The sequence below is a fragment of the Gadus chalcogrammus genome, chromosome 11, assembly GCF_026213295.1.
Source record: "Gadus chalcogrammus isolate NIFS_2021 chromosome 11, NIFS_Gcha_1.0, whole genome shotgun sequence".
Lineage (NCBI taxonomy): Eukaryota > Metazoa > Chordata > Actinopteri > Gadiformes > Gadidae > Gadus > Gadus chalcogrammus.
Window position 1 is genome coordinate 27,029,796 of NC_079422.1, and position 26,267 is coordinate 27,056,062.

At 52.1% G+C, this 26,267-nt stretch overlaps 2 protein-coding genes across 3 annotated transcripts; both read left to right on the forward strand.

The window, feature by feature from the left end:
• Window positions 1–427: 427 nt before the first annotated feature.
• Window positions 428–13,250, forward strand: fancg (FA complementation group G). Its single transcript, XM_056603130.1, has 14 exons — window positions 428–626; window positions 1,145–1,238; window positions 2,152–2,277; window positions 2,699–2,901; window positions 3,590–3,746; window positions 4,576–4,706; window positions 6,914–7,060; window positions 8,141–8,304; window positions 9,123–9,189; window positions 9,511–9,848; window positions 10,104–10,144; window positions 10,388–10,573; window positions 11,723–11,831; window positions 12,894–13,250. Exons 1-14 carry the CDS (start codon window positions 549–551, stop codon window positions 12,985–12,987), a joined length of 1,935 nt encoding a protein of 644 aa, XP_056459105.1. The 5' UTR covers window positions 428–548; the 3' UTR covers window positions 12,988–13,250.
• A 315-nt stretch (window positions 13,251–13,565) lies between these two features.
• On the forward strand, window positions 13,566–24,990 carry vcp (valosin containing protein). 2 transcript variants are annotated; one of them, XM_056603128.1, is made up of 17 exons: window positions 13,566–13,719; window positions 14,804–14,915; window positions 15,067–15,239; window positions 15,355–15,497; window positions 15,602–15,732; window positions 15,822–15,953; window positions 16,897–16,999; window positions 17,215–17,348; window positions 18,477–18,612; window positions 18,980–19,092; window positions 19,785–19,949; window positions 20,311–20,433; window positions 21,726–21,938; window positions 22,753–23,061; window positions 23,381–23,536; window positions 24,278–24,432; window positions 24,551–24,990. In XM_056603128.1, exons 1-17 carry the CDS (start codon window positions 13,703–13,705, stop codon window positions 24,654–24,656), a joined length of 2,421 nt encoding a protein of 806 aa, XP_056459103.1. In that variant the 5' UTR covers window positions 13,566–13,702; the 3' UTR covers window positions 24,657–24,990. The 2 variants fall into 2 exon arrangements, with proteins under 2 accessions (XP_056459103.1, XP_056459104.1); XM_056603129.1 differs by having other exon boundaries at window positions 24,281–24,432; window positions 24,551–24,840.
• Window positions 24,991–26,267: the final 1,277 nt, after the last annotated feature.

Here is a 26,267-nt window from a genome sequence, read left to right on the forward strand (position 1 = left end):
ATATCATTGAATGCCTTCACAATACACTCTGCCTTCAAGGGTTTCTGTATCTGCAGTCGTTCACTACCTCCCTCCCTCCCACCATCGTTTACAATAGGATGAGCTGCAAAGGGGTTATCGTGTGTGTCTGTGTACATGATGAGGCAATAATGAGGCAATAAATAGGTGTGATCAGAGTTCCACAGCTGGGGACTGAGAATGAAGTTTCCAGAACATCCTCTACATTGGTCAAATGCGCCATCTGGTGGAAGTCGAACGAGGGACTGTTGCTTTTTTTTTTTTTTTTACTAAGTAGTCTGTTGTATGTTCCTTTATTGTCCAGCTGGGGGCGGTATCGTAGGGCACTGTGTTCCCTTACTGTCCAGCAGGTGGCGGTATAGTAGTCTAGTCCACTGTGTTCACTTATTGCCAGCAGGGGGCAGTAGTCGCTTGGCGCTGTATGCACGGTACTTCCTGTCGACGTAGGTCGTGAGGGAAAGTTCAAATAACAATAACAATCCTAACAATAAAGTGTTTTTCTGAAGAAGTTTGGTAACGGAACAGTTTTTATGGCTGATTTAGAAAGCCAGCGCAGTTTGTCGGGTCTTTGGGTCCTGGGGAATAACCAGCTGGTGGATGAATGGAAGGTAATCCACACACCAGTACACACCAGTACACATGCTGGTAATGTTAGTGGAGCTGACTCTCCTCACCAGTACACACCAGTACACATGCTGGTAATGTTAGTGGAGCTGCACTCCTCACCAGTACACACCAGTATACATGTTGGTAATGTTAGTGGAGCTGCTCTCCTCACCAGTACACACTAGTATACATGTTGGTAATGTTAGTGGAGCTGCTCTCCTCACCAGTACACATGTTAGTCATGTTCTCTGCTCACCAGTACGTGTTGAGAAGAGGAGGACTGATTGACGTTCTGCTCTGTAATCACGGAACGCATCACGAAACACTGATGAATGATTATTATTTAATATAACGTCAATGCTTTCATCATGTCTCTCAGCGTCATTAAAGCGGTTCAGAGCTGTCAGTGTGGTCCTTCATGACCCTATGCTGATGATGCTACTTCTTGTAGCCACACTGGAGGCTATAACCGTACTATTTCTGTATGAAACATGTTCTTATGGTTTCTTGTTTGGTTCAGAGACAGGGAGTGCAGCTGTTCAGTCGCGACCCAGACCCCAGCAGACTGACGCAGCGTTCTGCTGACTTCCACAAACTGCTGCTGAAGATCAAAGGTGCTTCAGCTGAGTGGTGCTGATGGTTACTGTCAGGGCTCGTCATGTTCCTCCAGGTTCCTCCAGTCCTCTCCCCTTGGTTCCTAAGTCCTCTCCCCTCAGTCCCCTCAGTTCCTAAGTCCTCTCCCCTCAGTCCCCTCAGTTCCTAAGTCCTCTCCCCTAGGTTCCTAAGTCCTCTCCCCTCGGTTCCTAAGCCCTCTCCCCTCGGTTCCTAAGTCCTCTCCCCTCAGTCCCCTCAGTTCCTAAGCCCTCTCCCCTCGGTTCCTAAGTCCTCTCCCCTCAGTCCCCTCAGTTCCTACGCCCTCTCCCCTCGGTTCCTTGTCCCCTCCCCTCGGTTCCTAAGCCCTCTCCCCTTGGTTCCTAACCCTCTCTGTTCCTCAGGCGTCCCCTTGGTTCCTTGTCCTCTCTCCTTGGTTCCTCACCCTCTCTGTCCTCAGGCGTCCCCTTGGTTCCTTGTCCCCTTGGTTCCTCACCCTCTGTTCCTCAGGCGTCCCCTTGGTTCCTTGTCCCCTTGGTTCCTCACCCTCTCTGTCCTCAGGCGTGCCCTTGGTTCCTTGTCCTCTCCCCTTGGTTCCTCACCCTCTCTGTTCCTCAGGCGTGCCCTTGGTTCCTTGTCCTCTCCCCTTGGTTCCTCACCCTCTCTGTTCCTCAGGCGTGCCCTTGGTTCCTTGTCCTCTCCCCTTGGTTCCTTGTCCTCTCTCCTTGGTTCCTTGTCCTCTCCCCTTGGTTCCTCACCCTCTCTGTCCTCAGGCGTCCCCTTGGTTCCTTGTCCTCTCCCCTTGGTTCCTCACCCTCTCTGTCCTCAGGCGTGCCCTTGGTTCCTTGTCCCCTTGGTTCCTCACCCTCTCTGTCCTCAGGCGTGCCCTTGGTTCCTTGCCTTCTCTCCTTGGTTCCTCACCCTCTCTGTCCTCAGGCGTGCCCCTCACCCCGGACCTGTCTCAGCTGGAGCTGGCGGTGCGCTTCAACGCGTGCGTGTTCTCCGTCGCTCAGGCCCAGACGGAGCGCGCCCAGGCGCTGCTCACAGAGGGCCTGCACAGAGGTGAGCACTGGCTCTATGTATAGTATAGTATATAGTATATAATATATATATATATATATATATATATATATAGTGGTGAATAGTGTGGAATAGATGTGAGCAAGATAACACAATCAAATTGCACCATCTTAGCAGGTTCACGTGTAGCATATATACTAGTTATATATACTAGGGGTAATGTGTTATCCCACGCCCACAGTCTCTCAGTGGGCGTCCTGGAGCAAGGTGCTCCTACCTGCTCCTCACTCAAGGAGCTACGGTTCATAGATGTATAAATATACGGCCTGTTTGAGACTGTACCTGTGTTTAAGGGCTGCACAAACTAAATCTAATTGATTTGAAACCACTGTCACAGTTTGTTGTTTTGGATTTCAAACGTTTTCTAAAATTATTAACTAGTAACGAAGTCAATGTCGCTCAGTTCTGACCCCCTCAGCTCTCGGGGTCGCGGGGGGGACCGGTGACCCCTCCTCTGAGTCCTCCGCTGAGGTCTCCTCTCTCTGGGGCCCTGCTCTGAGGGCCGTGGCCGACGGGCCCCTGGCGGTCGGCGCGCTGCGGCTGCTCTGCCTGCAGTGGGCCGTGTGTCTGTCCTCAAACCGCCTCACACACATACAGGAGCTGAGGGTGAGCACACACACACACACACACACACACACACACACACACACACACACACACACACACACACACACACACACACACACACACACACACACACACACACACACACACACACACACACACACAGTCACACACACACACACAGACACACACACACACACACACACACACACACACACACACACACACACACACACACGCACACACATGCACACACACACACACACACAGGACCTGAAGCTGAAGCTGAGGAACTCCTCTCCACACGTTGGGGACCTGAGGCTGTGTCTAAGATGGCTGCCGTTGGTTGCAACGTGTTGAACGTCAGAGTGGAGAGATGTGATGACAGAGAGCGCAGGAGAGCAAGATCTTTACAATAAATCAGATTAAGTCTGTCCCTCTGGTCTCCGCCCCCTTCCTGCTCATCTCCTCCATAGAGAACTTCTGCATTAATTTGTGATTGACAGGCAAGATAGATTCCATGAACCAATCAGGAAGGGATGACAGGATTGGTCAGAAATTAGCGAGGGCCCGACTCAAATTGTAATAGTCTACAGAGGAAGGGGCAGTCAACCAGAACGGAAACAAATCAGTTTCTTCCTCAGTTTGTGTTTAAACACGTTTAGTGTCAACATCACATTGACGACAGTGTCCTGGTCACGCGCTGGTTTCCTGTCTTCATGTGTCGCAGGGCGAGCTCTCCTCTCTGTCGGACAGACTGTCTGCTCTTGAAGAGGAGGAGGAGAGGAAGAGGAGTCTGTCTGCGTCGGACCACGAGCCCCCCCGCCTGGTGGCGGACCCCCTGCGGCTGACGGAGCTGCTGGACGTCTGCACCGTCGTGGCCCGAGGTCTGAGCCGTCCTACGACGACGGGGCATAAGCTACTTTAGGCGTTCTTTATATCAAGGGTCCCATGACACGCCAACAGGTGTGAGTGTGATTAGCCGTTACAAGCCGTTTTGAAAATCTGCCCCTTATGACGTCACAAGTGGGCGTGTCCCACTAGATGCGTGCTGGATAGATCCAGCCCACCCAGTGGACTGTAGCATCATCTATCTGTCACGCATCTAGGTGGACACGCCCACCTGTGATGTCATAGAGGGCCGATTTTCAAAACAGCTTGTAAGGGCCAATCCCACTCACACCTGGTGGCGTGTCATGGGTTGTTTAACAGCATTTTTTGTCATATTTTTTGAAATTGAAACATCCGAGAGCAATCAATGAATGCAACGCTCTGACAAACACTAGAAACCAGTCTCATCTGGCTGGCCTGGAACAGGCCTGGAACAAGCTCGTCCAATCACGTCATTCAGCCAGGATGAAGTGATTGGACGGCCCACCTGTCTGTCTCTGTCTCTGTCTCTGTCTCTGTCTCTGAGTCTCCCTACCTCTAAAGCCGCCTGATTCTTCCTCGAGGCTAGCAGACCTGTGGCTAATGCTAGCGAGCTAGTCCCGTGTTTTGGGGGAGGGGCTTTTGAGGGAGGCCTGGCGAGCTAGGGGGGGGGGGGGGCTGAACAATCAGTTTAGCCACAGCAGGAGTCAGAAAGACACCAGACTATTTCCAGAGTTATATTTTGAGGAGTGTGAGACTCACTTTACACTCAAACCGTTCCTGGGGAGAGATCTATTTTTAAAACAAATCAATGGCTAACGTTTCTATAAATGGGTCTCCGTCCAGGGGCCGAGTGGCTGAGCGACGGCCGTCCTTCAGACGCTCTGTCGGAGCTCCAGAGAGCCTTCTCCCTCCCGGCCCCCCGGGACGTCCTGGCCCAGGCACACGTCCTCTCGGGCCGCTGCCTCGCCGACACGGTGAGACACACACCTGCCCCTCTCCAACACGGTGAGACACTCACCTGCCCCTCTCCGACACGGTGAGACACTCACCTCTCCCTCTCCAACACCGTGAGACACACACCTGCCCCTCGCCAACACGGTGAGACACACACCTGCCCCTCGCCAACACGGTGAGACACACACCTGTCTCTCTCCGACACGGTGAGACACACACCTCTCCCTCTCCAACACGGTGAGACACTCACCTGCCCCTCTCCAACACCGTGAGACACACGCCTGCCCCTCTCCAACACGGTGAGACACTCACCTGCCCCTCGCCGACACGGTGAGACACTCACCTGCCCCTCGCCGACACGGTGAGACACTCACCTGCCCCTCGCCGACACGGTGAGACACTCACCTGCCCCTCGCCGACACGGTGAGACACTCACCTGCCCCTCTCCAACACCGTGAGACACTCACCTGCCCCTCGCCGACACGGTGAGACACACACCTCTCCCTCTCCGACACGGTGAGACACTCACCTCTCCCTCTCCAACACGGTGAGACACACACCTGCCCCTCGCCGACACGGTGAGACACACACCTGCCCCTCGCCGACACGGTGAGACACTCACCTGCCCCTCGCCGACACGGTGAGACACACACCTGCCCCTCGCCGACACGGTGAGACACTCACCTCTCCCTCGCCGACACGGTGAGACACACACACCTGCCCCTCGTCAGCGCGGGGAGACGCCTGCCTGACCTCCTCCATCTTCACTATTATCCATCAGGTGTACGAGTGCTGCTTCGTACACGTGCTACTAGGCTGTGACATCACTGCAACGGGACAAAGTATTGGACAAGTTGGACCATTGACCTCGCTGGTTGTAGATTTGCGCTTTACAATATTGCCTCACATTCACCCATTCATAATAATAATAGTTTATTATAAAAGCATCTTTCAAGGTACCCAAGGGCACTGTACAAATAAGATACATAGTCAATAAAAAGTACATATAGTCAAGCAATCAGACACTGACACTATAGACCTAATAAACTCAGACGGCGACAGTCAGAGAGCAAGCGTACAGGACGGAGGTTTACACAGGATGGACAAGGATGCAAAGTATAAAGGGAAAAACACATAGAAACACTCAGAGGGGACGCAAACACTACATAGGGCATAAAGTGCACACCAGATGTAGGGATGAAAACAAGTAAAAACAGGGAAATAAACGAGGCATTGCAAGTAGAAATCTGGAGGCGGAAAGGAAAGCTGAGCTTGAAAAAATAAGTGCTTTTGACTGTTTTTGAAGTAGATACGGTTGTGCTTTGGTGCATCACGAGTGGCAGGGCATCCCACAGCTTTGGGCCATAGCACACATTCACACACCGACGGTGGTGTCCACCTCACAGGGCGACAGCCGGCTCGTCAGGAGCAGTCAGGGTGGGGGTCAGCGTGTCCCCCTCGCTCAGGGACACCTCGACACTCGAGGAGCCGGGGATCAGACTAGCAACCTTCCGGTTATGAGCCAACCCGCTCTGCCTCCTGAGCCCGATAGACCTCTGAAGAGTAAGTCCCGCCTTCGAGGCTCCGGTTCCCACGTCAAATGTCTGGGAGATAACACGGTGGTTAGAATGATCGTACATAACAAACTCTGTAGGTGGCGAAGAAGTAAAAGCTGCTCACGTTTTGAACTACTTACAATTAGGACATTTAGCAGACGCTCTTATCGTAAGCGACTTACATCGATTAATACACACATTGACACACCGACGGACAGCTCGTCAGGAGCAGTTAGGGTTAAGTGTCTTGCTCAGGGACACATGTACACTCAGCTAGGAGGAACTGGGGATCGAACTAGCAACCTTTCGGTTACAAGACAACTCCTCTACCTCCTGAGCTAAGATGGAATCTGGATGGAAAGAGTGTGTAGTTCAAACCGTGAGCAGCTTTTACTTCTTCGCCGCCTGCAGAGTTTGTTATGTACGATCATCCTAAACCCCCCGTGTTATCTCCCAGACATTTGACCGATGGAACCAGGAGCCTCGGAGGCGGGACTTATTCTTCAGAGGTCTATACCGCCCCAAAATGGCGCCAAAGGCCTTGCTTGATGGACACCGTTCTGATGTTGCAGGCCATGATTTCATTCACAACCTGGGTATGAGCGAGTGCCCTGGCCCGCTCGGTGTCCCCTCTAACAGGCGGGGGTTGATTGTTCCCCCGCCGTGCTCAGGGCCGCCCCCAGATGGCGCTGTTGTGCTTCATGAGGGCCATGGAGACGGAGCCCCACTGTGTCTCCGCCCTGCACCGCAGCACTGAGGTCTACCGCCAGCTGGGGAACGCAACGGCCCTGGTGGAGGGTCTCCGGCTGCTCAACACGGTGGGACGCGCACACACACACACACACACACACACACCATTCAACAGTTCCTCATCACATCGCTCTACTCCCCACGCGTGGCTACTCAAGGCTGTGAATCCTCAGCCCGTTCTTATGTACAGGACGTCGGAGACCTTTAAAATAACATCTAGGGCCGTTCATGACCCTCCTGCGACCCCATATGATATCAGGGGAACAATACACACAATGAGGACCTTGAATGACCCCTGGTTATTAAAGGTCCCATCATGACATGCCACCAGGTGTGAGCATGATTAGCCGTTACAAGCCGTTTAGAAAATCGGCCCCCTTATGACATCACAGGGGGGCGTGTCCACCTAGATGTGTGACGGACAGATGAGCAACATTGGCTACAGTCCACTGGGCGGGCTCGTAGACGGATCTATCCAGCGCACATCTAGGTGTAAGGCTTATCACACCCACACCCGGTGGCATGTCATGCCACACACAACATTTAGGGCCGATCGTGACCCTCCTGCGACCCTATATGATATCAGGAGTCCAATTCCGTGTTCCAATATCCATACTAACCTTACTTACTAGCCTTAGTTTGAGTACGTCGGGCGTTCCGATTCAGATCGGGCCAAAATAAGTGTACTGAAAGGACCCGGAGGGTGTACTCAAAACGGTCAAACCGCGAAGTGTGGATCGATGTGCACTCTCCGTACTCAACGGCAGCCATCTTAGCTACGTAGCGGAAGAGGGCGGAGCCAGGCTGAGCCAATGTCGGCGCATTTTCCACATAGCCTGCATTAATAGTCATTTTGTAGTTTTGATTTTTATAGCTGCTAGGCGTAAAGAGTTCACCGTTCAAAGCGGGATGTTCATTGCGGGGGAGGAGCCACGTAATTTCCGGTCCGTGCACCACGGAGTATTCGATTTGGAACAACACTGACATCTGAAAATTAGCGCACTTAGTGAGTGTGGATAGTGTACTACAGTACGTTTAAGTGTACTCATGGAAGTATGGACGTCGGAACACGGCACAACACACCCGGCGAGGAGCTTCAACGACCCCGGGTTGGAGAAGCCCTCGGTCAACGTCCGTCTGTCCCCCAGGCCCTGAGGCTGCCGCCCCCCGCCGCCCCCAGCATGACGGCGGAGGTGTCCCCGCTGAGCGCCCCCCTGCTGCTGGGCAGCCCGGCGCTGGGGAGCCTGCTGTCGGCCCCCCCGGCCCCCAGCGTGCAGCGCCGCCTGGCCCTGAGCTGTGTCCTCCACGGGCGGTGAGGACCGGGGTCCTCGCGCACACCGGGGGGCTTTAGTGACGCTCTGATCCAAAGGGGCTCACTATGAGGAGGGTGAGGGGGTGAGGGGCTGAACCCTGGGTGAGGGGGTGAGGGGCTGAACCCTGGGGTTAGGGGGTGGTCCTGGGGTGAGGGGCCGAGGGCCTGGGGTGAGGGGGTGATGGGCTGGTGAGGGGGTGGTCCTGGGTGAGGGGGGGAGGGGGTGGTCCTGTGGTGAGGGGTGAGGGGGTGAACCCTGGGTGAGGGGCTGGTGAGGGGGTGGTCCTGGGTGAGGTGGTGAGGGGGTGACCCCTGGGTGAGGGGGTGAGGGGCTGGTGAGGGGGTGAACCCTGGGTGAGGGGCTGGTGAGGGGGTAGTCCTGGGGTGAGGGGGTGAGGGGGTGAGGGGGTGGTCCTGGGTGAGGGGGTGAGGGGCTGGTCCTGTGGTGAGGGGGTGGTGAGGGGGTGGTCCTGGGTGAGGAGGTGAGGGGGTGACCCCTGGGTGAGGGGGTGAGGGGGTGAACCCTGGGTGAGGGGCTGGTGAGGGGGTAGTCCTGGGGTGAGGGGGTGAGGGGCTGGGCCTGGGGTGAGGGGCTGGTGAGGGGGTAGTCCTGGGGTGAGGGGGTGAGGGGCTGGGCCTGGGGTGAGGGGTGAGGGGGTGAGGGGCTGGGGTGAGGGGGTGGTCCTGGGTGAGGGGTGAGGGGGTGAGGGGCTGGGGTGAGGGGGTGGTCCTGGGTGAGGGGGTGAGGGGGTGGTCCTGGGGTGAGGGGGTGGTCCTGGGTGAGGGGTGAGGGGCTGACCCTTGTGTTGTGCCCACAGGGTGGCTGAGGGCGTGGAGCTCTACCTGGACCTGCTGGCCGACCTCCAATCAGATCCTCAACACGCGGTAAAACAGGTTTAACCCCGTCCAACTAAAGAGGGATACTGTAGGGGGGGGGGGGGTCTGTAACCCCTACCCAGACTGCTGACCTCAGAGCCGTACCTTACCATAATAACGCTGACTATTGTTGGCTTTTAAACTCGACACAAACGTCCTCTGAATCAGACGGATTAAAGTAAATCTAAAAAAAAAGACAAAGAAATTCACCGTGTGAGATGGATGGTGAGAGGATAAACCGTGCTGAACGTAGCGGAGCAGTGGCTCCATTCACAAGGCCGTTCTGGAGGACGAGGTCTCTCACGGGTCTCTGTGGCGGTCCCGTCTCAGGTCCCCCCGGGTTCGCTCCAGGCCCCGCCCCCGCTCCAGGCCTCGCCGCGGGGGGCGGAGCTCTACCTGGAGGCGGCCGCCGCCCTGCTCCTGGCCGGGCGGGGCCCCGACTGCTGGGCGCTCTGCGACGAGGTCCTGAGCGCCACCCTGGACCTGCTGCCCCAGAGGCTCACCCTGGGGGACCCCTCGGAGGACCGGGACCGGGACCAGGACCGGGACCAGGACCGGGACCAGGACCCCCTGGACGTGGTGCTGTGGGCGGGGTCGGCCCACCTGCTCCAGGCCCACTGCCAGGCCGCCCTGGAGGACTGGAAGCAGGCGGTGACCTGCTACACCAGGTGGGCTCCATGGGGGGCGCTGTGGGGTCTGGCTGAGGGGTCTGGGGGGTCCTGGGGGAGGTCCTGGGGGAGGTCCTGGTGGGTCCTTGGTGTTATAAGGGGTCCTGGTGGGTCTGGGGGGTCCTGGTGGGTCTGGTGGGTCTGGGGGGTCCTGGGGGGTCCAGGGGTCCTTCGGGGTCTGACTGAGGGGTCGGCGCAGCGTGAGAGTGATGTCATGATGATGATGATGATGATGAAGGTGTGTCTGTGTTGCAGGTGTATCAACCTAACGGGGAAGGTGTGCTTTAAAACCCACGGTGAGCGTTTCTTTATTTCTTCAGATTTGCTTTCATTCGTGGATGGAAGGGAGAAATTAGAAATAATAACGAATAAATTGGACACGATTCTATCGATCATTCATATGAATATCAAACAATGTCAAATCAGTTCATCGTGACAGCGAACTCTTTACTTGGCGTTGGTTGTCTTGTGTTTGGTCACGCTCCGTTCAAAGGGGACCTGGTTCTCCCCATGGCTCATGAGGTCTGTGTCCCCCACAGGGCCCCCGCCCCCGCCCCCCTCCGGAGACCCCTCCGGAGACCTCTCCGGGCGGCCCGGGGCTGGACTTCGCTCCCTCCAGACGCTGAAGGGGCTCTCGCTGGCCGGCCGCGGAGTCTGCTTCACCCAGAGGGACCAGCTCAGAGAGGCCCTCAGGGACCTGCAGCTCAGCGCGCTGGTCTCACCTGGTACGCACACTGGGTTCACATGGTTCACACTGGTCTCACCTGGTACGCACACTGAGTTCACACTGGTCGCACCTGGTACGCACACTGGGTTCACATGGTTCACACTGGTCTCACCTGGTACGCACACTGGGCTCACATGGTTCACACTGGTCTCACCTGGTACGCACACTGGGCTCACCTGGTTCACACTCTGGTTAAACCTGGTACGCACACTGGTTTCACCTGGTTCACACTGGTGTAATCGGGTATACACACTGGATTTAGCTGGTATGTACACTGGGTTCACACTGGTTTTATTTATTGTATTGGTTTAGTTCAGGGACATTGCACACTAATCAACATTCAAAATGTAAGTGAGCCAGAGTTAGCCTAAGAGGCTAGTTTTCATCTGGTCCGTACACTAGTTCTACCTGCAAATAACTTCCCAGTCCGACCGATTGGACTCTGCACACCTGTTGTTCATTGAGTGATCACTGTTTGACAGGTTAAACCAGCCGTCTCCACAGAGATAGCAGGAGACCGCTGGTTGAACCTGTTGCACATCGATCACTCAATGAACAACAGGTGTGAAGCCTCCCCCAACCCCATGGTCCAATCAGTCAGACTCAGGCCAGGTGAGGCTTCTTAAACCAGCCCTCCTCCACAGACACTCTCCACACTCACTACCTGCTCTAACTGAGAGCGTAGGCGTGTTACAGATCGTCTACATTTGCGCACATGCATGAACGAGACTTGAGAACATCCGCCGGAACGAGTCAGAAACACGTCAAGCCGGACACAGGTGCACTTCTCGTTGTTTGAACAAGCATAGTTTGGAGAGGACACGCCTCTTTGAAAGGAGTTACGTAATATCTCACGTGGGAAATTCCATGTGGTAATTCCAACCAACCAGGGCAACGGTTTGATATGATGAGGGGAGTGTCTTATGTCCGCATTTATTTGAGACCTTATGCACAGAAATGCAGACGGAGGGATCTCCCGCGAGTTTTTAAAGTCATGTGACATGTCGCTTAGGGAAGTTATCACCAGCATTTCTGCCAATTTGATCCCAGAATGCATTATGTCATGTGAGGCAACTCAACGCATGCTTGATCTGAAACTCGCCTTGCGTCTGCTGTCTATCTGTGCCCCCGCTCGCTGTCTCCCCAGGGGGTGTCGGCGCAGGGCTGTGGCTGGGGGAGGTGCTCTGGAGGCTGGACAGACGTCGGGAGGCGGCCTCCTGCTGGGAGAGGAGCCTGGCTGCTGAATCACCTGCAGAGTAAGACACCGTCCACGCGGAAACGTTCTTTTGGGTGAAACCGCCTCAGTCTTGTGTGTTTGGGCCGGCGGATCCGGTGCCCCGAAAACGCACTTTTGTTAGGATTTGTGTGGACACCTGAAACGCAAACGATGACGTCATCGCCCACCCCACCAGCTGGGCGGCGTTTGAGTTGCGTTGATTTCTTTTTAAAATTATTATTTGTGTTATTATTCTAGCTTTAAATACAGCCCCTCGGTAAATTGAATTACTAACTTGTACATTAAAAAGGGTTAACAACTGCAATCTCCTCCTCGTCTGAACGTTTGAATACAGCCGCTGGATAGACGCAGGCTTGATGCGCTCCACTTTTTTTTGGTGGAGAACCAGCGCCTTTAACATTTATTACAGTGTTTCTACAGCATGAGGCGTTTTCGCGATCTCTTTACAGAGATATTCCTGAGACGCATCAAAGGAAAACGGAGGGGAAAGATTGTTTTCGCGTGCATATATATCTGTAAATGTTTATTTCTATTGATTAAAGGAAAAGGTATATAAAACACTGTTTAAGCAGAACTTCTGCCGAGGAGATCAACAAAATGCGATAAGGGTAAAAAGATAGTCGTAAAGGTTTTGGATTTATTTATTATATTTGTATAATATTTTTAAATAGGAGCGTTTTCCAAACACATGTATCACTCTCTCAGCGAGGATAAGGAGCCAATAGAACAAACCACTCTATCAGGGTAAATGTTGGTGTCATTCAACTTTGTAATTTTGTTGTCCTTTATGATCGACCAGATGGAGCTTTCGAGAACATCTTCTGGACCCCTGCGCCCTGTTGATATGTTCCATATCAAGTCTTTGGAAAATATGCACAAAATAATATTCAACACCGGCCACACATACTGAGCATTTGGTCACAAGAGACGTTTGGGATTTATGTTTGAGGGGGAAAAAATGTCATGCATGATCATCTGGTTCAGTAGTTTAGTAAACAGAGTTGTATATGTACATGCAAGGTAATGGTAATGAGTGTTGGTTATGAATAATTAATCTATCCCTAAATGTCTTGCGTTGCAGGACTCTTCCGTTGTACCTACAAGAGCCCAGATCAAGTCCTTCGCTGGATCCTAGCGTTCTCCGCAGCCGAGTACAGAGTCTGACACAGACGTAGCACAGAATTACAATACGGACATTTTGGACTGAAACCTTTTTCAATCCACCGTTTACATGCATGCACTGGCCTGATCAGAACATGTTACATTTAAGTTGTTGCTAACTTTGTCATGTAAAAAAAATAATGAATGAATGCACTTTACCAATAAGGATTTAAATCAGAGGGAGAGAACTATTATCCAATCAAGGAATATGTAATGTGCAATTACAGGTAATGATTTAATTTGATTAAAACCTTGACACAACATAAACCCAATTAATCATCAGTGTTATGTGTTTTTTGACTCTGTTCTGAAATATTATTTCATAAACAACATAATTATCTTTTACATTATGATCTGGTCCGATGAGACGTAACAGTGTCGCATGTTAAACTATGTTGCCTTATCAACGCGGTGTCGCTCAATTGGAAGAACGACGTATGATGACGGGTTTTAAAGGGCCAATGGGTAAATAGATTTGACGTCGCAGTTGGTCCAAACCTCGAGCAAACAGTTCTCTGATTGGTCACCGGAGTTGGTGGGCGTGTACAGACTTCCTGGCCACGATTGGTTCGACCAATCAGGATCCAGCATTGAGGCAGGCCGTCGTATAACCATAAAGAAATGCGAAGCGTCTGAACTGTCGAGTCGAAATCCCGAAAACGCCGAGAGAGAAAGCCAGATACAAAGCTACATTTCCTTTATTTATACGAACCAATCCAGGGGACAACCATGGCCTCGGGGAGCGAGTAAGAACCCCTTCCTCCACAGATGAACGTTCACCGTGGTTTCTGAGCAGATGAGTCACTTTAGCGCCGGAGAACGGCTGCTCATCACAATACTGACGGCGTTAGCTACTTTAGCTCCGGGGGCTAAAGCTCCAGGAGAGCCGTCCGTTCCATCCTCCGTGGGGGACGGGACGGGACGGCGGTGCAACACCGCTCACTGAAAAAGAAACATTGAACAATTGAGCAGATTCAGTCAGAAGTGTGTTGTCATTCAGCCAGTTGGCTGAAGCTAACGATGCTAGCGTCGCCTGCTGACAAAGCGCAGTCATCTGCTGCTGATAGCCTAGCCTAGCCTAGCTAGGCCGAGGCCGTCCAGCGGCTTACTGCTGCCTGGCGCTTAGAGCTACTGATGTATTTTAATGTGTTTATTTTTAAGAGATTGTGATGCACCTTAACCATGACCGGTTAGTGGCGGTTGGGAACCCGCTGCGGCAGCAGTACGCGAGCCGCCGTCACGCGGAGCTGTCAGAGATGCTAGCATAGCGTTAGCCTAACATGCTAGACAACCAGTGCGTCCACATCGACCCTGTGACTGACATTATAAAGCCTTGTTTCATCCCCGGTCCTCCGGTTAGGGTCAGACCTCCTCACGGGTCGTGGGCGCACAGTTCTGTAGCTCGGGAAGCGGAACTTCGTGTTTTAATTTGAATTAAGGGGCTTGCGGAGTAAAAGTTTGGAAATATCCTTTTGCTGTGTCATCTGGGCTCCGTTAGCCTCGAGCTGGTGCTAGCATTAGCACCAAGCTAGCGCAAGCTGGTGAGACGCAGCGAGCACCGATGTTGTCCCCTGGTTGTGACTATTAATTACGCATCGTATGTCATTTATACACAGATGTCGGTTTTATTGTTTTAGAATTTTTACAAAATGGTTTCAGCCTCCTCGTATTTTTTTTGTTATCTTTTAATCGCTCTTTGCTTACTTCAACAAATCATTTTAGGTTTCGTTTCTTTTTCGTTTCCCCTCCCCTGGGGAACGCAACATGCAATGTGTGCCTCCGGTACTCTTCCTTGTTGACGTCTAACTGGTTTCTATCATATATCAACAGCTCCAAAAATGATGATCTGTCCACTGCGATCCTCAAACAGAAACACAGGCCTAACAGGCTTATGGTCGATGAGTCCATTAATGAGGACAACAGTGTGGTCTCCCTGTCTCAGGTACAGCTCTCCTGCTATTAAAATAGTTCTGTATTACAGACTGGTGTTTACCCCTTACAAACAAGACACTATCCGTCCTGATGTTGTGTGAAGTTAGAATCTTAATCAAGCTTGTGTTAATTGGTTTATTATTTATTTTTTTACCATGAAGACCAAGATGGACGAACTGCAGCTGTTCCGTGGAGACACAGTGTTGATGAAGGGAAAGAAGAGGAGGGAGACGGTGTGCATCGTCCTGTCCGACGACACCTGCTCCGATGAGAAGATCCGCATGAACAGGGTGGTCCGCAACAACCTGCGGGTCCGCCTGGGCGACGTCATCGGGTAGGCCCACGCTCACCCACGCACCGCTGCGGTGCCGCCATGGGTGCCCTGTGCCTTCAGTTACCCTGCCACCAACTGGATGTGTTTATTAACCCGAGCGGACTCCTCTCTGCAGCATCCAGCCGTGTCCCGATGTCAAGTACGGAAAGAGGATCCATGTTCTTCCCATCGACGACACCGTAGAGGGGATCACTGGGAACCTGTTTGAGGTCTACCTGAAGCCGTACTTCCTGGAGGCCTACAGGCCCATCCGCAAGGGTGCGTACCGGTGGAATATCCAGTTTCTGTCTTTGTTCAGCAGCAAAGCCGTAATTTAGCCCACGGCACCGAGCCTAAACTTGAATTGCTGCCTCCACGAACAGGGGACATCTTCCTGGTGAGAGGAGGCATGCGTGCGGTCGAGTTCAAGGTGGTGGAGACGGACCCCTCTCCCTACTGCATCGTTGCCCCGGATACGGTCATCCACTACGAGGGCGAGCCCATCAGGAGAGAGGTGGGTGTCCTGATCAGGTCTAACAGTGGAGGAAACTCTTCACACACGAGAGCCCGGGAACTCAGATCTACCTCCTTGTGCTCCTCTAGGACGAGGAGGACTCCCTGAACGAGGTCGGCTACGATGACATCGGAGGAGTGAGGAAGCAGCTGGCTCAGATCAAGGAGATGGTGGAGCTTCCTCTGAGGCACCCTGCCCTGTTCAAGGCCATAGGAGTCAAGGTGACCTTCTGGGAGGATTAGGCGCTAGGGCTGCTCCATTGTGGAAAAAATCATCACAATTATTTTGTTCATTATTGAAATCTCGATTATTTTGAGTTTGAAAACATGATTCATTTATTCATAATTTCTCTCCAAAGAAACCACTTTGTAAATGAGAACTTTGCCTTTCCGCTTAAAAAAATACACAAAATGGTCAAATAGAAAATAATGTCCAGATTTGTATCCAACTGTTCGGCAATTTCTATAAAAGAAAAATTGCGTTCAAAATTCGATTAATCGCCCAGCCATTTTAGGACCACACGTCAATAGTGAACCGTAACATTATCATACCTCACTAGTGAACCGTAACATTATCATACCTCACTAGTGAACCGTAACATTATCATACCTCACTAGTGAACCGTAACATTATCATACCTCACTAGTGAACCGTAACATTATCGTACCTCACCAGTGAACCGTAACATTATCGTACCTCACTAGTGAACCGTAACATTATCGTACCTCACCAGTGAACCGTAACATTATCGTACCTCACCAGTGAACCGTAACATTATCGTCCCTCACCAGTGAACCCTAACATTATCGTACCTCACTAGTGAACCGTAACATTATCATACCTCACTAGTGAACCGTAACATTATCGTACCTCACTAGTGAACCGTAACATTATCGTACCTCACCAGTGAACCGTAACATTATCGTACCTCACCAGTGAACCGTAACATTATCGTACCTCACTAGTGAACCGTAACATTATCGTACCTCACCAGTGAACCATAACATAGTCCAACTTACTTGTGATCTATAAAGAGGTTATATTGTTGGATTGTTAAACGTTGATTTAGGAACGATAGTTTTCCGTCTTTAACCATTTCTTGGGTAAATGAACTAGCTTTCTGCAGGGCAGCTGCCTGTATATGACTGATCCTCTCTCTCGCAGCCCCCCCGTGGCATCCTGCTGTACGGACCCCCAGGAACAGGAAAGACTCTGATCGCCAGAGCCGTGGCCAATGAGACGGGAGCCTTCTTCTTCCTCATCAACGGTGCGTCACATCGCTCCCCGTCCCCCAGTGCTGACTGATCTTTAGCGTCGTACAGATGTCCTCCTCATTCCAGTTTAGCAGTGGGCAGTAATGTACCTCCCAACAGTATTTTGATTACATCATGAGATTTAAACTCTGATTACAATCGTCTACCTAAACTGGCCTGATGGCTCTGAGACGTCCCAGGTGTTGACGCCCTCGCGTGTTTCTTCCAGGCCCTGAGATCATGAGCAAGCTGGCGGGAGAGAGTGAGAGTAACCTGAGGAAGGCCTTCGAGGAGGCGGAGAAGAACGCTCCGGCCATCATCTTTATTGATGAGCTCGACGCCATCGCCCCCAAGAGAGAGAAGGTGATGAAACGCAACCAGAAGCCACCGGCCGCTGCATTATGTATTGGAATGGAGCCGGGCCATACTCGGGGATGTGGTTTATCTGAGGACGGTGTTGTCTCGTCTCGGAGGGATGCTCGATGTAAACATGGAACCCCTTTTTTAAATTCCAAACCGAGGGAGGGCAAGTAATGTCTTAAAAATGTAATGAACCGCAGTTAGACAAGGAAGGGTATTTTAATTCATATCTATATTTAGATATTTATCAACGATAATGGTGCCAATACGTCTTTAAATAGCTCCCAGTCCTGAGTCAGGATCACGTTACGTGGACCAGTCTTCCCATAGCTCCCAGTCATTAGTTACGTGGACCAGTCTTCCCATAGCTCCCAGTCCTTAGTTATGGGGACCAGTCTTCCCATAGCTCCCAGTCCTTAGTTACGTGGACCAGTCTTCCCATAGCTCCCAGTCCTTAGTTATGGGGACCAGTCTTCCCATAGCTCCCAGTCCTTAGTTACGTGGACCAGTCTTCCCATAGCTCCCAGTCCTTAGTTATGGGGACCAGTCTTCCCATAGCTCCCAGTCCTTAGTTATGGGGACCAGTCTTCCCATAGCTCCCAGTCCTTAGTTACGTGGACCAGTCTTCCCATAGCTCCCAGTCCTTAGTTACGTGGACCAGTCTTCCCATAGCTCCCAGTCCTTAGTTACGGGGACCAGTCTTCCCATAGCTCCTGCCCTGCGTTTTGTGTGGCTGACTGTGGGTTCCTGTGTTGTGTGTGGCTGACTGTGTGCGTTGTGTGTGGCTGACTGTGTGCGTTGTTTGTGGCTGACGGTGCGTTCCTGTGTTGTGTGTCTGACGGTGTGTTCCTGCGTTGTGTGTGGCTGACTGTGTTCCTGTGTTGTGTGTGGCTGACTGTGTTCCTGCGTTGTGTGTGTGGCTGACTGTGTGCGTTGTGTGTGGCTGACTGTGTGCTCCTGTGTTGTGTGTGGCTGACTGTGTTCCTGTGTTGTGTGGCTGACTGTGTGTTCCTGTGTTGTGTGTGGCTGACTGTGTTCCTGTGTTGTGTGTGGCTGACTGTGTTCCTGTGTTGTGTGTGGCTGACGGTGTGTTCCTGTGTTGTGTGTGGCTGACGGTGTGTTCCTGTGTAGACCCACGGCGAGGTGGAGCGGCGCATCGTGTCCCAGCTGCTGACCCTCATGGACGGCCTGAAGCAGAGGGCCCACGTCATCGTCATGGCAGCCACCAACAGACCCAACAGCATTGACCCCGCCCTGAGGAGATTCGGTGAGTGGGCCCTTGGATATGAGATGTAGGAGGTGGACTCCACGTCTAATGGTGTGTTTATAGAACCAGACTGCACACCTCTGATGACCCGACGTGTGTGTTTGATCTCTGCTGCTCTCGGAGAAGCGTTGGAGAACTACAGATCTATAAGGCTTTGAAGTTGTCCAACCGCCCGTAGTGGGTTCAGTGACGGGTCTCCTGTGCATCAAAGGGTCCCTCACTGCAGAGATAACCTTCCAGACGGCACATAGCTCCCCTCGGTGTTGGTGACTGGATGAGCCATGGTTCTTGGTGTTGGTGACTGGATGAGCCATGGTTCTGCAGTAGAGGCTGGCTGGGCGTTGACTGCTTTCTCCTGCTCCTTTAGGGCGATTCGACAGGGAGGTGGACATCGGCATCCCTGACTCCACCGGCAGGCTGGAGATCCTTCAGATCCACACCAAGAACATGAAGCTGGCCGACGACGTGGACCTGGAGCAGGTCTGTGCTGCTCCTGCATTATTGAGTGTATTGATCGCTGATGGGAAACCGCCGTCATCTGATCTTGAAACGAGGTGCATGTACCTTGAGCGGAAGGGGTGCGCTGGACACAAATAGTTCCTCTTATTTTTGATGTATTTGGGGAAAGGTGTCTCTTTTTAGCTTCATTCAGTGATTTGGATGAATTGGTTTCATAATGTGACATTGTACAACGGCAAATCTGTATTCTGTTGAACACGGACAGCAATAGTTTTGGTGTAGTCTGTTCTGTGGTGAGGTCGTTCCGGTTAGATGATTGGCTACAGACGACGTCACTCAGTCAATTGTATTTAAGAACACGGGTTGGCTGCCATTTTGCTAATCTAAAATTCAGTGAAATTAATCAGGTTAATGGTGTGAGGATTAGGTGGCATCGCTTACATGATCGTTTGCAACTACAAATGTGTTCTTTGATTTATGATGTATTTATTTGGACTGCATATTGGTTGTTTTTATGAGCTTTTCGTGCCTTAACGACCGGACAGTGGGTGGGTTGAGGAACAGAGGAATGCCGTGTAGCATAGGACCACAGATGGGACTCGAACCCGTGCCTCTACAAGGCGTACTGGCTCCAGGTCGGCCCGCTAGCAGCTAGACCCTCTTCCTGCGTGCCTTGGTTCCGTCCTGACGCCCGCCTGTGATTGGTTGTCCAGGTGGCCAACGAGACCCACGGGCACGTGGGCGCTGACCTCGCCGCGCTGTGCTCAGAGGCCGCCCTGCAGGCCATCAGGAAGAAGATGGACCTCATCGACCTGGAGGACGAGACCATCGACGCCGAGGTCATGAACTCTCTGGCCGTCACCATGGACGACTTCAAGGTAGGGACCCCGCAGACCTCTGGGATCAAAGGTCATCCTGTAGTATATTTGTGTTGCCCTCAGTTGTATTTATTATATGATGATCAGTGTTGGAACCTAAATAAGTGTTTTGTTACTTGAGCTGTTTAATGGATGACTTAGTTTAGTTTATTAATTGTATTCGTCAGGGATCGTAAACTAATTCCTAGAGGAGATGAGCTGTTCTAGATTTAACTACTAGCTCATTTCAATCGGCAGTCAAGCATTAAGCGGGGAACTCGAACCCTGTCAGAATGGGCGGGGGCTAACCAGTCTAGTGATGTGTGGCCGTTCCCCCGCTCCTGTTCTCCTGTTGTTCTGACACTGTGACCTGTGGCTGCAGTGGGCCCTCAGCCAGAGCAACCCCTCCGCACTCAGAGAGACGGTGGTGGAGGTCCCCAACATCAGCTGGGAGGACATTGGAGGACTGGACGACGTCAAGAGGGAGCTGCAGGAGCTGGTGCAGGTAGGACTGGAGAACCAGGAGGAGGTCCTCGGAAAATCTCCTTACTGTAGAACCTCCTTACTGCAGAACCAGGAGGAGGTCCTCGGAGAACCTCCTTACTGGAGAACCAGGAGGAGGTCCTCGGAGAACCTCCTTACTGTAGAACCTCCTTACCACAGAACCAGGAGGAGGTCCTCGGAGAACCTCCTTACTGGAGAACCAGGAGGAGGTCCTCTGAGAACCTCCTTACTGCAGAACCAGGAGGAGGTCCTCGGAGAACCTCCTTACTGCAGAACCAGGAGGAGGTCCTCGGAGAACCTCCTTACTGCAGAACCAGGAGGAGGTCCTCTGAGAACCTCCTTACTGCAGAACCAGGAGGAGGTCCTCTGAGAACCTCCTTACTGCAGAACCAGGAGGAGGTCCTCTGAGAACCTCCTTACTGCAGAACCAGGAGGAGGTCCTCTGAGAACCTCCTTACTGCAGAACCAGGAGGAGGTCCTCTGAGAACCTCCTTACTGCAGAACCAGGAGGAGGTCCTCTGAGAACCTCCTTACTGTAGAACCAGGAGGAGGTCCTCTGAGAACCTCCTTACTGCAGAACCAGGAGGAGGTCCTCTGAGAACCTCCTTACTGCAGAACCAGGAGGAGGTCCTCTGAGAACCTCCTTACTGCAGAACCAGGAGGAGGTCCTCTGAGAACCTCCTTACTGCAGAACCAGGAGGAGGTCCTCTGAGAACCTCCTTACTGCAGAACCAGGAGGAGGTCCTCTGAGAACCTCCTTACTGCAGAACCAGGAGGAGGTCCTCTGAGAACCTCCTTACTGCAGAACCAGGAGGAGGTCCTCTGAGAACCTCCTTACTGCAGAACCAGGAGGAGGTCCTCTGAGAACCTCCTTACTGCAGAACCAGGAGGAGGTCCTCTGAGAACCTCCTTACTGCAGAACCAGGAGGAGGTCCTCTGAGAACCTCCTTACTGGAGAACCAGGAGGAGGTCCTCTGAGAACCTCCTTACTGGAGAACCAGGGGGAGGTCCTCAGAGCTAGAGGAACCTCTTTGATCCAAAGGCTAAACGTCGGAGCCACCCTTCTATAATATAAAGAGTAAAAACAATCAAATGTTGAGAGACCGTTGATCTAGACACGGTCTAAAATGAACCGTTGGAATGTATTTATGTATTCTCTTTTTACACGCTAGGCCAGTGGTAAACTCACCTGCCTAGCGATGGTTTGTTCATCTGGACCCTGGTGCTGCCCCAGGTTAACGGTGAGACTATAACGCAGTACAGCTCATCTCTCCTCCTCTCCTTGTGCTCTAGTACCCCGTGGAGCACCCAGACAAGTTCCTGAAGTTCGGCATGACCCCGTCCAAGGGCGTGCTCTTCTACGGACCCCCGGGTTGCGGTAAGACCCTGCTGGCCAAGGCCATCGCCAACGAGTGCCAGGCCAACTTCATCTCCATCAAGGGGCCCGAGCTGCTCACCATGTGGTTCGGAGAGTCCGAGGCCAACGTCAGGGAGATCTTCGACAAGGTAGGACCTGAGGAACCTCCACTCAGACAGTTTGTTATAACGCTATTTAAAATAACGACGTTATTTTTTCAGTAACTGTAATCAAACTAATTACCGTTTCCGTCGTTACAACGCCGTTACCGTTACTGTACGTTAAATGCGGTGCGTTACTATGAATTGATTGAATAAACTGCGTAATCCGAACGCACCCCTGGCTCCAAACACAAACTGCTAGTGAGGAGACCGGGTGGGTTAACAACGAGATTAGCGATTATGATTGGCTAAGGCAGAGTCATGTTTCACGGTAGCCAATCGGAGCCAGTGTTTTTACACACAAGCCAGGACACGCGCGCCGCACGCGCACACGCACACACCAAACAGATTCGATGAAGCAGCAGAAATGGCGAGTCCGGAGCAATCCGATGAAAAGTTGGCATTTTCTGTAGCATTCGGCAGATGTTCCACAGCCTTTGCAACCAAGCAAATTAAAATTCAGTTGGAAGTATATCAGGGCCTTGATGGGCAGTTCAACCTTCAACACATTAAGGCCAAGTGAACACTGCTTAGAAAAATCCAAATTCTTTGACACATAGCAACTTTCCTTTTTTACAGTAACGTTAATAGTTACTTTCCCTGGTAACTAGTTACTTTTATTATAGAGTAATTCAGTTACTTTTTTGAACAAGTAGTGAGTAACTATAACTACCGGTAATTACTTTTTTTAAAGTAACGTTCCCAACACTGCTCAGACCGGACCGCGGTCGGACCCGGTTCCAGCCCGTTTGGGACACGGGCGAGGTCTCACACCCTTGGGTCTCCGTCTCTCTCTTCGTAGGCTCGCCAGGCCGCCCCCTGCGTGCTGTTCTTCGACGAGCTGGACTCCATAGCCAAGGCCCGCGGCGGCAACGCCGGGGACGGGGGCGGAGCCGCCGACCGCGTCATCAACCAGATCCTGACGGAGATGGACGGCATGTCCAGCAAGAAGAACGTCTTCATCATCGGCGCCACCAACAGACCGGACATCATCGACCCGGCCATCCTGAGACCCGGTCGCCTGGACCAGCTGATCTACATCCCCCTGCCCGACGAGAAGAGCAGGATCAACATCCTGAAGGCCAACCTGCGCAAGAGCCCCATCAGCAAGGTGGGTGGAGGACGCGGGTGGAGGACGCGGCCATCTTAACCCAGCAGCCAGCGTTGGTGTGACCTGGCCTGCGTCCGTATGGACGCAGGCCAGGTCACACCAACGCTGGCTGCTGGGTTAAGATGGCCGTTCATCCCAGAAGGGGCAGTGGGATGTTACATGAGTAAGCCCGTGACAGTGTAACTTTTAAAAGATCCAATGTTACATATATATATATCGTGGTGTTCCTCGACGCTTGAGGAAGTCAGTGAAACCCCTGCGTTATACCAAGGGTCCTTGGGAAGTCATCTCAATGCTTTGTGTGGCTCCTCCTCAACAGGACGTGGACCTGGACTTCCTGGCCAAGATGACCAACGGCTTCTCCGGCGCCGACCTCACAGAGATCTGCCAGCGGGCGTGCAAACTGGCCATCAGGGAGAGCATCGAGAACGAGATCCGCAGGGAGCGCGAGAGGCAGACGAACCCCTCCGCCATGGTCAGTACAGACAGACCCGTCCGCTAGGGGCAGGACAGACAGACAGACCCGTCTGCTGTGGTCAGTACAGACGGACCCGTCTGCTGTGGTCAGTACAGACAGACCCGTCTGCTAGGGGCAGTAAAGGCTGGGCTCCACAGTGATTCCAGTAATACTGAACCCCCCCCCTTATCCTGTATATGTGTACATATTGTACCACAGCGATGTGTGCTTGGTACTGACCACAGCGATGTGTGCTTGGTACTGACCACAGTGATGTGTGCTTGGTACTGACCACAGTGATGTGTGCTTGGTACTGACCACAGCGATGTGTGCTTGGTACTGACCACAGTGATGTGTGCTTGGTACTGACCACAGTGATGTGTGCTTGGTACTGACCACAGCGATGTGTGCTTGGTACTGACCACAGTAATTGTCACATCATGATAGATTTATCTTCAGTGAAAAGGTAAATGATTGCCGCTGATGGTGAATCTTGGCTCAATCTGTGACCACACATGATAATTGTTTACATCCTGGATCAGCCCTAACGCGGAGCTGGAGCTGTAGTTCAGCAGCATGCTCCTGTGGGGGGGTGGGGGGGGGGCGGCTGTAGACTGTAACATGGTGACCCCGGTGGGGGGGGGGCTGTAGACTGTAACATGGTGACCCCGGTGGGGGGGGGGCGGCTGTAGACTGTAACATGGTGACCCCGGTGGGGGGGGGGCGGCTGTAGACTGTGAAGCTCTCTCTCTGCTCCAGGAGGTGGAGGAGGACGACCCGGTCCCTGAGATCAGGAAGGACCACTTCGAGGAGGCCATGCGCTTCGCCCGCCGCTCCGTCAGTGACAACGACATCCGCAAATATGAGATGTTCGCCCAGACGCTGCAGCAGAGCCGTGGCTTCGGCAGCTTCAGGTAGGGCGCCGTCTCTACGTCCCCGTCCCTCCCTTAAGGCGGGGGCGCTGTCTACGCCGCGCTCCCACGCGCCCAGGTGGTCGTGGCGTCAGTAACGGTCTCCCCTCCCCTCTCCCAGGTTTCCCACCGGCACCACAGGGGGCACGGGGCCCAGCCAGGGCTCCGGAGGCACCGGCACCGGCCCCGTCTTCAACGAGGACAATGACGATGACCTGTACGCATAGGCGCCACACCGCCACCCGGTGGCCTGTACTGGAATCACACCTGTACAAATTCTCACCAGATTCCACATTTTTAGGACTTTGTGCTTTCATGTGTTCTTTTTTGTATGATTTCCCTCGGGTGGAGAAAGCATGTCGCCCCTTGGTTTGCTCTGGCTTATATATGGGTGGGGGACAGGGCGGGTGATACTGGATGGTGATTGGCTGTCGAACACGGGGAGGGGGGGGGGGGGGGGGGGGTTGCCTCATTCTCAGTATATCACAATCCTACATGATTGGCTTTAGCGACTGAATTCTATGCTAGACTATAAGTACAAAAAAAAAAAGATAAATAAAACCATATTGCTAAACTTCCTCTTTTTTTAAATAAAAAAAAAGTAGCATAATGTATTACGAGTTTGTCAAGGTTATGTTGTTGAAAAATAAAATCTCACAAAATGGAATTGTTTGGAATGGCTTTGTTTATTTCATGTATCTCGGCCTGTGTAGTGTGTGGTTCTGCCGGTGGTCGTGGGCCTCTTGTGCCTCTGCCCTATCGTCATACTCAAACCTTCTGGAGAAACTCTGCGTTCACTAATCTTTCAAAATAGCTTCTCATTTATTACATTCGCCTGCAGTAAACCGTCACTTGAAGGAATCGGTTAAATTTACATACTTAATATACGAGCATATTTCATCACCTTATATTGGTTGTCTTTTTTAAAATTGCTTGAGTTTGTTCTATTAACTTCGTTTCTGGCTTCAGCTGAGCAACTAATACATTTCATCAGGGATCAGTAAAGTGATTTATTTAGTTTCAAATCAGTTTCTGTAGAAGTATTGCAGACAAGTTGGCCATGAAGTCATTGTCTTGCATTCTGTCCCCCAGTGTCTAAACAGACCGCAGACGTCAACGGTTTGACGCACGTCTTGTACTTCAAAGACGCCTTGAACACTACATTACGGTTTATGTAATGGCTGAAAGGGGACACGGAACACAATTGCAGAGTTGCATAATATTCAGTTCAAAGAACTTTATTTTTAAATTTGGGCTCAAATCAATGCGCTTGCGTGGAGCCCCGTTTCAGACGCAGGGTGTCAGCCCCGTTTCAGACGCAGGGTGTCAGCCCCGTTTCAGACGCAGGGTGTCAGCCCCGTTTCAGACGCAGGGTGTCGGCCCTGTGTCAGACGCAGGGTGTCGGCCCTGTTTCAGACGCAGGGTGTCAGAAGGCGTCGTGGAAGGGGAAGTGGGGGTGCTCCGCGTCCCTCCACACCCGCTGGCCGTCCCGCTGTTGAACACAACCCACAGAGGAGATCAGTGTCCGGCCAACAACACGTCTGCTGCCCAGAATAAGGGACAGAAAGTCATGCTGAGATGGAAGAGCGTTATGAATAATTATTAGATGATTGTGTTGTACAATGAAAGACAGTAAAGATTCAATATGAATGGCAAAATAAGGATGGGATTTTATTTGAACAATAAAATATGTGTTGGGCAAATTATAGAGAGGCTGAGATTATAGATTTCATATTCAAAAGGCGAAGGGGTGAAAAAAATTAAGAAATATATTTAAGAAATATAGGCCTACTCAAAGCCCAAATCATTGATATCATACCCTATCCAATAATAAAGAA